At 36.9% G+C, this 13517-nt stretch overlaps 3 protein-coding genes across 7 annotated transcripts in view; 2 read left to right on the top strand and 1 right to left on the bottom strand.

The window, feature by feature from the left end:
* Window positions 1-1251: 1251 nt before the first annotated feature.
* On the top strand, window positions 1252-1626 carry LOC113120230 (proline-rich protein 15-like). Its single transcript, XM_026290160.1, has one exon. The coding sequence runs from the start codon at window positions 1252-1254 to the stop codon at window positions 1624-1626; it is 375 nt and encodes a 124-aa protein (XP_026145945.1).
* Window positions 1627-3541: 1915 nt separating this feature from the next.
* wipf3 (WAS/WASL interacting protein family member 3) overlaps window positions 3542-13517 on the top strand; it is a 9995-nt gene continuing 19 nt past the window's right edge. Inside the window, exons 1-9 of one of the 4 annotated variants that reach the window (XM_026289893.1) lie at window positions 3545-3971; window positions 5202-5291; window positions 6186-6253; window positions 6964-7096; window positions 9159-9332; window positions 9431-10249; window positions 11200-11340; window positions 11519-11620; window positions 12603-13517. The exon at window positions 12603-13517 is cut by the window's right edge and continues 19 nt beyond it. In XM_026289893.1, the coding sequence (XP_026145678.1) occupies window positions 6197-6253; window positions 6964-7096; window positions 9159-9332; window positions 9431-10249; window positions 11200-11340; window positions 11519-11620; window positions 12603-12643 (1467 nt within the window). In that variant the 5' untranslated portion in view covers window positions 3545-3971; window positions 5202-5291; window positions 6186-6196 and the 3' untranslated portion in view covers window positions 12644-13517. Of the gene's footprint in view, window positions 3972-5201; window positions 5292-5429; window positions 5656-6185; window positions 6254-6963; window positions 7097-9158; window positions 9333-9430; window positions 10250-11199; window positions 11341-11518; window positions 11621-12602 lie in introns of those variants that run through there. The other 3 variants (XM_026289892.1, XM_026289894.1, XM_026289895.1) reach the window with 3 other exon arrangements.
* wu:fc38h03 (acetylcholinesterase collagenic tail peptide) overlaps window positions 13463-13517 on the bottom strand; it is an 8526-nt gene continuing 8471 nt past the window's right edge. For both annotated transcript variants that reach the window (XM_026289891.1, XM_026289889.1), the window contains exon 17: window positions 13463-13517. This exon is cut by the window's right edge and continues 628 nt beyond it. The gene's annotated coding sequence lies outside the window, so the exon portion shown is untranslated.

Below are 13517 nucleotides of genomic sequence, written 5' to 3'. Positions count from 1 at the left end.
AGACAGTCTGGAGCGTATGGCGCTGTAAACCTGTTCTGCATCACAGGGCAATATCCTAGGTTGTTTGTCTTGTATGACGCGAAGCTAATTTGTTTTGTACGAATTAAGTTATTTGCAAATAGGCCTAGGTTTAAAATGACATTCGTACAGAATATGACTTTAATACACATATTAGCCAATATGATAAACGTTCTTACAATTTCTGAATTTAAAGTCAATTTGATATTTTGTATGAGTGTAGAAAAATGTCAGGTGGTGTAAATGAGATTTAAAAACAACAGCAACAACAAACGTAGCAATAAAGTAATAAAACGTAGTTTTCAATAATATTTTAGAATGATTTATTATTATTAGGGTATTTCTTTAAAAATATGTAAAGCAATTTTAATATCAATGGTGTAATCAACATGCACGAAGCCATTTTGTTGTCATGTGACAAAGCCATAAAATAGAGAGGGCCCATTTAGACCATTAGCCTATAAGATAAAATAATAGCTACTAGAAATAAAATCTGAAAGTTATTATATATATATATATAATATATATATATATATATATATATATATATATATATATATATATATATATATATATATATATATATATATATATATATATATATATGTGTGTGTGTGTGTGTGTGTGTGTGTGTGTGTATATGTATATTATTATTATTATTATTATTATATTTTTTATTTTGTTTTATTTTTATTATTATTATTTTTTTCAGAAAAGTAAAAATATAGCCTACATGTTACTCTCATGGCATGGCCTATCTCATTAAAACTGAGATTTGGAATGGTAGCCTATACAACTTTCATAATGTTAGAAATACAAAGTTTTGCCTACATTTCTAAGAACTTGACACGTGTTTTATACTACATTTTTTAAAGAGTTCTCCATTTTGCATCTTACTTGTTATTGATCATCCCTATAAGCAAATCCATTTTTATAACATTAATGTATCCAGTGAAGGGTGGAGATATAGCCTGCCCTATGTCATAGAGTAGCCTATATTAAACCTAATCTATTACAGATATATCTCAGATTACACTGAGCTGTTGTTATTCTTGAATAGACATGTTGTGTCTATTGTTGTTCTTACGTCATAGTGACATAAGCGTGGGTTAATAGTTTACAATTAAATGGTAGGTAGCCTACACCTAAAAATAGATACAATATAGTTCTACCAGTTTTAATGTTGACGTTGTAACGTGATTGTATTTATTTATTGTCTGTTTAGTTTTAACAATGACTGAGAAAACAGCTCCCTGGTGGAGGTCTTTCGTGGGCAAGAGGAGAAAGGCAGCCAGAGAATCGGCGGCGACACTGGAGCAGGACCTCCGTAATCAGGCTTCAGCAGGGTCCACACAGCATCCCTCCGCTGAGCCGGACCAACGGCTCGCTTCACCGACACGTCCAGGGAAAGAAGAGGGCAACTGCTTACCCAGTGAGGAAACATACGACGACTCCGCTGTTCAGCCAACATTCAACGAGAGCTCCAATCGCCGCAATCTCACCGTGTCCCGCTCAGGACGCTTCAAAGAGAAACGGAAGACGCGCGTCAGTCTTCCACAGAACCACGGGGATGATGGGAAATCAGCCGACGTCCTGTCAACGCGCTGACTGCCACCTCGGTTTGGTAGAGCACTAAACACGGCACTACCTCCATTCTGACACTGTTGAACTCAATTTGTCTTATGAATGCACTTGTATGAAGTTATGAGGATAGATTTATTTTCTAATGCTGGAAATAATGACATTTCCCTGCTGAAAAAAAAGTTTCTTTATCTGGTCAGGCTAGTCTTTACATGGGTTTTGAGCACTTAATAGTAGCTGGAAGACAAACTGGCTGACCAGTCTGGGTTACTAACTAAATTATAAGATTTTTTTTTTTTGGCAGCAGGGTTATTGGACATACAGCAGAATATTTTTTGTGAAGGATAAACCTTTTTTTTTTTTTATTTGTCATACATAATTTGCACTGTTTTGTGATGTTATTGCAGTACTTTATGAAGGAGTGTATATTAGAAGGATTTAGCAGCAAATATTTTTAGTGGTAATCAGTGTGCTGCAAGCACAGCCTTATAATGACTTGTTTTTAATGCTTGTGCATGCATGCCTTATATTTTAAAGGGGTTAGGGTGGTGGTCCTATCCGTCCAGAATCCGTATATGCCATCATAGTCATGCATCCGTCATGTCAGAAATCAAAGCCATGCGTTTCCTTGTGTAGTTTGTTTTATTGAATCCAGGACACCTTGACAGTAGTGATTCATTCTCCCACTGTAAAACAATAGTGCTACATTTTCATTGGACAAACCAAAGATTTTATTCTTATAATATTATAGTCAAGAGAAGCAAAATAACTAAACTATAAGCTGTTAGTTTAGCAAACAGTGTTTACAGTACTTAATACGAGTATATTATTGAAGACATGAGTTGAAATTGGTTATTATTCAGTCATCCTAAATTAGAATGGAACCTGATCATTCGGTTAAAAAACTGTGATCAAACTATGAGATTTAATCTGTTATTATGAGTGAAGCTGGTTGTTTGAGAAATAGGCCTCTGTTGCTTCAGATCCTTTGAGTAGGCAAGTGATGCAGAGACAGATTTGAGATTTGTGTCTATAATGAAGATTTAGACAAGATTTCCGTGCAATCAGGAGAAAATTGGAATATACTGTACTCTTTACATTAGTTTGCTAAATTTAGCTTGGGAAGGAAGTGTTACAATATCAGATTTTAAATAAACAGATGGCTTTTTCCATCTTAAACATTTATTTGTGCATGTGATGAGTTGTTGTTGCCCCTGAATGTGCTTATGTGTATGTGAGTGTTTGTTATGGGTGGGGTGAACAGAGAGCAATAGGTCATTATTAGAGTTAAAGTATTTAAACTCCATCACTGTGTGCTAATGCTCGTCACCTCACCTGAGGCATTCATCTTTAACCTCATCAACCCTGTATCACAACATTCCTTACTCTTAGAAGACAAGTTTCTCAGAGAGCCAGAATGACTACATTGTCTTTCCCTAATAGTATGGAAAATATTAGATCATTTGCATGGACTTACAAACCAGAGATTTTACAATCAAAGCTTGTAGAGTCATTACTGCACTGTTCACGTTGAATTAAACGCATTTTAACGTTGTTGTTTGACACACTTGATAGTTTTTAGCAGTAGGTGATTTTATTTTCACTCAATAAAATATTCAGATACTATCTTGACCCCATTTCTGATTAAATCTGGTTTGGAGGTCATCTTTAATTAGCCATGCCTCTGTATTCTGCACACACACAAACGGATCGTTTTAAAAAACTACCACTAGAGAGCGATCTGGTCGCGCGCAGCAAATAGTAAAGCCACCTGAAGCACAAAAAATAGATATGATGTTAAACAACTCATAAAAGCCTTAGCTTTTTGACGTACTTTCTACATGCATTTTAATAAACACTCTCGGGTGTGTGAATAATATAACATATGAAACAGCCGGGCTCATGGTCAGGACCTCCTCCCACCGCGCGCGCCTGCTGTGTTGTCATTCTAGACGCAACAGGCGGACCACAGGGTGCGCGTGCTGTAGTTCGGTTCAGTTCACATATAAATACCAAAGAAGCACAGCATTTGGACAGTGTCATCACCAAGCGTTATAAGTGAGACATTTCTAGCGGATACATTTTTACCAATTGGAGAGGACATATTTCTACAGCTTTCTTCAAGTGTTTTTAAATGACATTTCCATGCGTCACGCACTTCACGGAAAATTAGATGCGAACAGTCATCGTGAAACCCTCTGCGTCTTCCTAATTATAACACGAGCTCGCGGTCAGTAACTTTATCTGGTGGGTCAAAGGCGCGCGCTATGCGGACCCAGCCTCGCGCACCGACTGGCCTCTGACAACTTCCCTTCGTCCGTCCCCCGGAGTGACAGAAAACGCACGAAACTTAAGCTTTCCAATCCGCTAAGGTAAAGTAGCCTTTGAAAACTACATTACAGTAAACCAGGCTTTGCATAATACCGTTGAACCACTACCGTTATGTTTAACATATGACATTGGTTTGTGTTCTCAGCTGGACTCTGTTGGTGAGTGTCATTGACTCACAACAGCACTGACAGTGACCAGACTTAAATGTGAACAGTTTGGTCATATTTCACAACTTTTCGAATAACATAATTCAGTATCTGGATTTTTAATAGTTAGAGTGTTGTACGTTGACCTTTAAAGGGACAGTTCACCCAATAATAACAATTCTGTCGTCGTTTATTCACGCTTGTGTCGGTCCAAACCTGATACATGACTTTCTTCCTTGTGTGGAACATTAAAGAAGATATTTGAACAACAGCCGAACAGTTTTGTTGACCAGTGACGTGCAGTTACAAATAAAAATAATTTCACGAAATATATCCTATTAGTTTACGGTCCACAGAAAGAATAAATTCATACAGGTTTGTACAGAAACGAGGGTGAATAAGTGATGATATAATTTACATTTCTGGGTCATCTATCCCTTTAAGGAATATTTACAAACCTATTTATTTTCATATGAATTATTAATTTAAATAATAATTTAATACTTTTAACTCTCTCACACTGTTCTTAACATAGCAGGCTATTAAAGTTTAATGTTATGTTATACAATTAACGTGAAATGAATGAAATATATAAACAGAAAACAGAATCTTTAAACAGAATACAAATCATTCACAAGTGTTATGATTAGCATCAGATATTATACAGCATGTCTCTACAGGTGGATAAAAATGTTTCCACATGGGTGGAGCACAACATTATGTGTCAACATCTCCATGGGAAAGCTGTTAATGGGACTCTAGGGAAAGACAGAGTTAAGGTTGTTAAGAGTTAAGAGCTATGCTGCTGGATGAAATATAACCCACAAGATCTTGGACACTCATATCATGAAAGAGGCCAAAAGATGAATGGTTGAATTCTTAATGTGACTGGCGAACAATGTTGCGTTTCTATTTATTTAATCATCTGTAAATGTGAAATTAATTTAATAATAGAATTTCCTGATGCTTGAACTTGTCCATTTGTCCTTTTCCTTCATGGAGCAATACCACAATAACAATGTTTCTCTGTTTTGGCAAGAATAAAAATTCCTTATAATTAACATATTAACTAAATTCCTTCTACATTTCTCAGCTGTATTTAGCGGGTTTCTTTTCCTCACACAGTAGCTCTGATTGGCGACAGAGGTTGAGCAGCTCTACTTCTCAAACAACAGACTCCATTGTTGTCTCCGGAGCTCTCCGGCTCTTGATAAGGTTGCCACTTTACTCTGATCTGAGATCATTTGTATGCCTGTTCCTTTTAAAAGCCAAGTTCAGGGTTTTGTATGTTAGAGAGGGCCCTAGTTCAGTGTTAAATGCAGTTTCTTCAAAAGATGATCTTTGCAACCTCTCACTGGCCATTGTGGAAGCAGGAGATTGGCTTTCCTAAAAGAGAAGGGAGGGTTCCTGTTGGGTGCATCTTGTGATGGACAAGCTTCCTGCCAAGAGAAACATGTACTGTAGACTTGTGGAGAGAGAGAGGGGTGTGGGGAGATTGCTTTCTCATGTTGAAACCACAGTGAAGTGCTGAAAAGTTCTTGGTGTTCTTTAACACTTTTGTTTAGCCGGAGCTCTAAATGTAAGTCAGCATTTACTAAATACATTTACAACTAGTTTAATTTTTGTTATAAGTTGTTATAAGTAAAATATATGTTATAAGTAAAAACTGAATTTAGAAATGTAAATCAAGTGTATCCAAACATTATGTGTGGGCTTATTAATTTAATTCAGTATACTTTAATTTATTATTTATTAATCCAAATTCCTATAATTAACTATTAGTTTAGTTTAATTATAATATACATTCAAATATCTCTTATCTATATTAAGGCCTTAATTTAGTTCTATATAATTTAATGTTATATTTATTAATGCAAATACCTAAAATTAAACTATTCATTTATTTTAATTATACATTTAAATATCTCTTTTCTTTATTAAGATCTTTAGTAATATGTTTAGTAATATCTTAGCTATTAAATTTGTTTAATTATAATAATTTAAATATCTGCCTGAGAGGTCAAATAGTGCACTCAATGTCAAATAGTGCACATAGTACAATACAGAGTGTCTCACTGTCTGTGTTTTAATATGTGACTGTTTTTTCAGGTTCCCTAGCAATGCCTGTCCCTCCTCCTCCACCTCCCCCAGCTCCACCTCCTGCACCTCCTGCACAAGTGAGATCCGTGCACACACACACTCACAGATAGCTATTATTGTAATATAGTTAATCAGAATGAGTGTATAATGGCTCTTTTTTGCCATCTGTCTGTTGCTTTCTCTCTCTGTCTCTTTCTCTTTGTTTCTGTCAAGCAGTTACTGCTGGCAACCACCTGGCTAGATGTGCATTATTAATTAGAGATAAAATTACACTCCAAGGCATATACAGTACAGGTGTCACATGTTCAGATTTGGCTTTCTGTTTGAATGCATGTGCACACAAATGACATCTTTGAAAACATTTAAAACCAACATTAAATGGATAGTTTACCCAGTAATGAACATTACGAATCATTTACTCACCATTTTAAACCTGTTTGACTTTTTTATTTTGTAAAACACAAAAGAAGGTATTTAAAAAATGTCCATACCTTGATGTTGTTGTTTTGGACTCGATGACTCATTATATGGACAAAAACAGCTGAAACATTCTTCAAGATAGCTTTTCAACACTTGAATGAATGAATCTTGTAGTTTTCTAGATCACATGTTATGCCATTGAAGTCATTTTACAATTCAGTGCCTAATTAGATTATACTTTTATTTTTTGGCCAGTTTGAGTTTTGTTTTGGTATATTATAGATACTGCAATAAAAACCATACCAGAAAGAACTCATTAGAACTGCATAACATTCAGAAAGTTGCAATTTTACACTCTTTCTTATAGTCACGGACAGACCCTCCTAAAATCCAGCGTTCAGAGGGTGGAGGTCGCAGTGCGCTCCTTTCCGACATTCAGAAGGGGACGAGGCTGAAAAAGGTCACACAGGTCAATGACCGAAGCACACCATTCCTTGACAGTAAGTCAAAATCAAATGTATTAAAGTAAACTCAATTCTTTAACACTGATCAGGTGAAATGAGTCACCTAGCAACACTCTTATCTGTTTGCAAGCATGGGAAATATGAATACTAAAGTGATACTATTTCAGGTTAATTTCCTGATTACCTGATTTGGCAGTCCAAAATTCATATCTGCTGTATGGTGGCAACACTGGAATGTTGTTTATTAATGTAACCAGAGCTACCAGCATTGCATTTTCAGTGTTTGTTTATTGAGAATGAGTGTCGTGACAGCATGAAACCCTGTATTAAATTACTCTCTCATGAAAACGAAATTGAAGGAGTTTGAGAAACAGTACAAAAGAATAAGTATGAGGAGAAAAACAGGAGTCAGGGGAAGTCTGAATGGCTGATAAGTTGTAAGGACTTATCAGTGGCAGAGCTATATTTGAACTCGAGGTCCATAGCCATTGGGTTCTCACACTTCAATGCACTCATGTGCACACTAAGACACATATTTCTGTATATGGAAATGCATTGCAGCAGATAAAGGGCCATGACCCCAGGAAGTGCTAGAGTGACGATCACACAGAAAGTGGGGTGGGGGTTCTCATCTTCCTCATTTTTAAAACGGACAGCAGTATTTTCTAGAGCCTGACCGATATATCATTTTGCCAATATTATCGGCCGATATATTCCTGTCGCGATATATTGTTTTGGTCGAATATGCTGCCGATATACTGACAATATGATTTTTTTTACAGAACATATAATGCAGATAAAATGCTTGAAATTGTGTAATTACTGAATTTGTCCAGCAGAGCGCCTCTCATTGTTTGCTGCTGATGTCCTGGATGAAACGCTTTAGAGCGTCTATGGAAAACCATCCAAACTTTGAATGGCCATATCTCTGTAATGGCGTGGCGAATAAGATCACTCCCACATCGATAGCCCCTGGGTTTAGGGAGGTACGGGTGGTTAAATTCATGGTCTGGCGCCAACCAATCTAGTGATCCCGGGGGGTTATTGATGCGTGGAGGGTGGCTTTCGAGAGGGCTCCTCGAGCTGAAGTGATCCCCGAATTTGGTGAAGAACCGCCATCGCATTCGCAAGAAAGTGACACTAGTCAACACTTTTACTTTAGTAAGGAGTTCTCTTGTTCAGGCAGCATTCAAGCATTGTCTTATTCGACTGTAAGTGCCCTGTGAAGTGGACTTCATATGAAATTAAGCCATGATTCCAGTACGTACACATTACAAGTCTTCTGTACCTTATTTACAGAGGTATATTATGTCCCACTTATTTAGTAAGGTTCGTCTTTGTGCGAAGACAAACGAGTGCCGTTCCGTGAATGAATGTTCCAAAGTGAAATTAACTTCAATGGAATAAAGTTGAATCGAATTGATATGAATTAAAGTTGAATAAACTTCAGCTTTACTGTTCACTGGACTGATGTCAGACTCATTTTGGATAATAAAGTTTATTGTTAAATTGTTAAATGCCCAGCCTCCATTACATATCTCTGTCACGTAATGTATGTACGTTAAGTACAGTATATATATTCAGTTTATGTATATACCGTACCCTTAGGGCAAAAATAATTTTTTCTAATTGGCTCAAGTTAAAAAATATACCCTCATTTTGTAAAAATCTAATATTTTTTGTAATATACAAAAGAATATCGGCCGATATATTGATATCTGCCTTTTTCCCCTCCTTAATATCGTTATCGGGCCCCAACAAAAAAAAAAACTCATATCGGTCGGGCTTTAGTATTCTTTGTGCTCAATACATGCTACGTTCATTCAAAAGTTTAGGGGGGTGCTGTATAAAAATGGTTGTAATTCCTAAGGATTTTATGTTATATTTTTGTTCAACCCCTTGAATTAAAACTTAAAGTCTGCACTTCAATCACATCTTGATTGTTTTATTTCAAATCCATTGTAGTGGTGTATAGAGGCAAAAAGCACAAAAACTGTCAGTGTCTGAATACTTCCGGACCTGACTGTATATGTATAATAGAGTGAAAATGATCTGCTTGGTGAAATCACAGTAAGCATAATAATGTGTGTATTTGCAGAACCTAAAGTGAACAGTGTGGATGGCAGTGGAAGAAATGTGGCTGCTGGAAACTCTACAAACACAGCAGGATCTGCTGCATCTGCAGTGGGTCCAACTCTGGGTGGGCTTTTTGCTGGGGGATTTCCTGTACTCAAACCAGTCGGACAAAGAGACAAGCTACAACACAACACGGGTATTGAAGTCAGATCTGTTTTTCTCATGATTTGTATTTTTTTTTTAGTGTTGGACAAATTATGAATGACTTTCTGATATGGCTTGTTTGTGTTTCAGTGTCTCGCTCCGGCTCCACCGCCAGCCTGAAGCAGCCTCTCTGGAACCCTCCATCACAGGGAGATGGGTTCAGAGGAAGCGCCCCTGATCTTTCCCCCTCCCACAAACCTTTGGAAAGAGCCTCCTCACTGTCTAAAACTCGGCCTATTTCCTCATACACAGCCCCTCCCTCCCCAAGCCAAACTTCACACCCATGTTTCAAACTTTCATCTACTCCACCTTCCTCTGCCCCTCCACCTCCTCCTCCTCCTCAGGAGCGGCCCAGTAACAGACCACCTCCTCTCCCCACCTGCCCGCCCCCGCCCCCTCCTCCTCAAACGGCCAAACCCACTTGGTTACCGGTCCAATCACACTCCATTCCCATGCCTACGACTCCGCTTCCTCCACTGCCTCCCTCAGTTCCTGCGTACTCACTTCCTGACAGATCATCTGGGGTCTTCTACCCTCCGCCCCCTCCACCTCCTCCATCAGTCCCTCCATCCTCTCTTCCTGATAGGTCATCTGGGGTCTTCTACCCTCCACCTCCTCCTCCACCAGCTCCGTCCTCATTCTCTAACAAATCATCTGGAGTCTTCCCTCCACCCCCTTCTCCAGGGCCATTTGAAATGAAGGATAGTCCTTTAGGGCCTCCTCCTCCACCACCTCCTCCTCTTCCTGCTTCGTTTGCATGCAGTCACCCTTCCTCAGCACCGCCTCCGTTACCTCAGAAAGTACCTCCCATGCCTTCACCCACATACAGGCCCAGCGTACCACCTTTGCCACCATCTTACCCCTGTACTGCCCCCAGTAGACGACCCCCTGCAGTGCCACGTTTTGCAGGTATATTACTTTTTTATATTAAAATGTTAATACATTTTGAAAATATACTGTTTTTTCCGCACTATAAGGCGCACCGTATTATAAGTCGCACCTTCAATGAATGGCCTATTTTAAAACTGTTTTCATATATAGGGCGCACCGGACTATAAGGCGCATAGAATATAAGATACTGCAGTCAAATGTTGGACTGGGTTTGCGTTATGCATCCACTCGGGAATGTCAACATTTTGACAGAGCGCCTCGATCCATATATAAGGCGCTCCGGATTATAAGGCGCACCGTCTTTTTTTGAGAAAATTAAAGGCTTTTAAGTGCGCCTTATAGTGCGGAAAATACGGTAATTTATTCCTGTGATGGCAAAGCTGATTTTTCAGCAGTTCCTTTATCAGCAAAGTCAGTCGCCATCCCAGTCATTCGCAATCCAATACTAGACTGAGGCTACCTTTCCTCCACTTCTCCCCAACGTGATGTCATCAACAAATTGCGTAAAAATGTAAACCATTTTTTAGACATTTTATAAATGATATACACATCTTGAATGATGTATTTTATCCATTAATCGACAGTGGTGGTTAACCTGCAACATGGGCTTAAATATATATGTGGAAATTATTTTTTTTTATAAGGATTCACTGATGAATAGAGCATTTAAAAGAACAGCATTTACTTAAATAGGAATATTTGTAACATAATAAATGTCTTTACTGTCACTTCTGATCAATGTAATGCATCCTTGCTGAATATTTTTTTTAAAGTGCAGTTACTGTACAATAAAACAAAATTCCATCTGCTAACATGAGTTAACTACATCAGTTAAAATTAACTAACACTGAAAAATATATATTAACTAATGGGACTTTATTATATATTTTATATTATGTATAAATATTAGAAAAGAATTTATATTAGATGAACTAGTCAATCATTTATTAAAATTTTTGGATTGATAGGTGCTCCACGGATGGCTCCACCCCCTGCTCCCCCTGCTCGGTCTCCTAACACTGAACTCTCCAGTAGGTTCCCACCCCCTCCTCCTCTCCCACTGTCAGCTCCGCCCAGCACAGTACGCAACGGACACCTGCACAGCTTAGGTGAGACTGCAGGCTGTCATTGATGATGAAGCTAAAGGTCTAAATGGGCTATTATTACCATCTGATGAAGAGCAACAAGCAGTAAAACTAGAAATGAACTACTGCGACTGTGATTTTCTGCATGTGTATGTGTATGTTTGTGCAAACACTTTAATTTAACATAGCATTTTTTTTCCAGATGACTTTGAATCTAAGTTTCACTTCCATCCTATTGAGGACTTCCCCCCTCCTGAAGAGTTCAGGCCCTTCCCACGTACTTACCCCAGCAAGGAGAACAGAGGTACAACAACCTCTTTGTATGTGAGAGTGTATGCGAGGAAAGGTCACATTTCTGATCATTTAGACACGTTTGAGGCAGATTTATACAACTGTATAAACAACTACATGTATAAAGTAGCCTAAAATTAGAGGGGCAAAAAAAGCAAGTCATAATAGTATGAGAGAATATTTTGGTATCAATGTATTTGATTTTAACACCTTTTTAAGTATATAGGCTTATGATTCTCACACAGTGATGAACTTAGTAAAGATTTTTTTTTAATAAATTAAAATAATAATAAATTTAATAAATTTAAAATATATATATTATAATTTTTAAATATTATCACATTAAATGATTAATCTCACATTAAATCTATCAAAATTGATGGTAAAGATTTGTTAAAAAATATTTCTATTTCGAATAAATTCTGTTCCTTAGAAATTCCTATTCACCAAAAAATATGTATCTTGGGTTCCACAAAAATATTAAGCAGCACAAGTGTTTTCAACAATGATAATATAAAAAAATGTTTCCAGAGCACAAACATTACAATGTAAAGTATATTTAAAATAGAAATCAAGTCACGCAGGTACTGGGCTATGCCGCAGTGGCTGTCCTCCATACAGGTCTAAAACAGTCTGAATATATTTTTATATTTATATATTTATATTTATATTTTATATTAATAAATTATATTTATTTTTTATAAAAAATACAGACTTGGTGATTATTAGGGACTGAAAACATCTTACCAACCACAAACTTTTGAATGGTGGTGTATACTGTCTGTCTACAAGTCTCTGTTTCAGTGTTAACAGTTTGTTTCAAGTTCCAGTTATTATCAGATCCAGGATGAAACAATTGTGCATACAAAACTGAAAATAAATAGTTTTATCAATTCCTCAGTTGATCTGTTTCATTTAAAAACAAGGAAACTCTGAAACTAAATCTAGGATGACCTGTCTTATTGAAAATGAACTCTTCCTGTTTGTTTTCACAGTCAACCCACAACCTCCTGCCATGAGGACTCATTTAAGATGAAGTTTGGTGCTAACCTTCTGCAGGACATATTTTAAGCCTCAATCTCACCGTCAGTGAAGAACAGCAGCCAAATCTGTAGGTCAAATCATCACAACTGCATTATCTGTGAAAACATTTAAAGTTTGATGTAAAACTAATATAATATATATTGTCATCCACATTTCAAGAGATTCCCTATTACAGCTGCAGCCATGTTAAAACCCCTGATTCTTTTCAAAAGTGTTTACCTATCTAATTAATTTCTTTCAGTCAATAATAAGTGTTTTAACATTTAATATGTTTATTATGCCTTATAATTTTGCTTATCATACCTAGCATTTATTAATTATCCTAACAGGATAATAACAACTAACAGAAAAAAAATGTAGATTAAAATATGCCTTAACAAAATATGGCAAAAGAAAAAATCTGTGCATACAGATTAGAGTAGTCTTGTGGTCATTACTGTTTCAGTTTTTGTAAAAGAGAAGAAAGTTAACCACTAAGAGTGAAGCCGTGTTTAAGGCTTAAGGTGAACAGAATAAATGGTTCAAATGGATGCAACTATGAATGGAAAAGTAAATGAAGTTACATTTCTAAATCTTGTGAGTTTATTAGACAATATTCTTGTGGCTGCTGGAGCCCTTTGTTACTAACTTTTCATCTAACTCATCAAATCAAGACTTTCTACACCAAAGAAAAAATACTCTTTGTTTTTCCTCATTCTATGCTTCATTTTGAAATCTGTCTGTATTTGAAATCTGTGCCAGTATGAAATGCTGTATTAAAGCTCTGAATCAAGAGGAAGGACACATGTGAGACACTGGGAAACAGTGCCACTCACTGGACATGCTTCTAATTTATTGCTCTGACTGAATAATTCATCATTTAACCC

The sequence above is a fragment of the Carassius auratus genome, chromosome 19 (assembly GCF_003368295.1).
Source record: "Carassius auratus strain Wakin chromosome 19, ASM336829v1, whole genome shotgun sequence".
Taxonomy (NCBI): domain Eukaryota; kingdom Metazoa; phylum Chordata; class Actinopteri; order Cypriniformes; family Cyprinidae; genus Carassius; species Carassius auratus.
The sequence above is the reverse complement of the archived record's forward strand: the minus strand, read 5'-3'. Positions and strand labels throughout refer to the sequence as shown.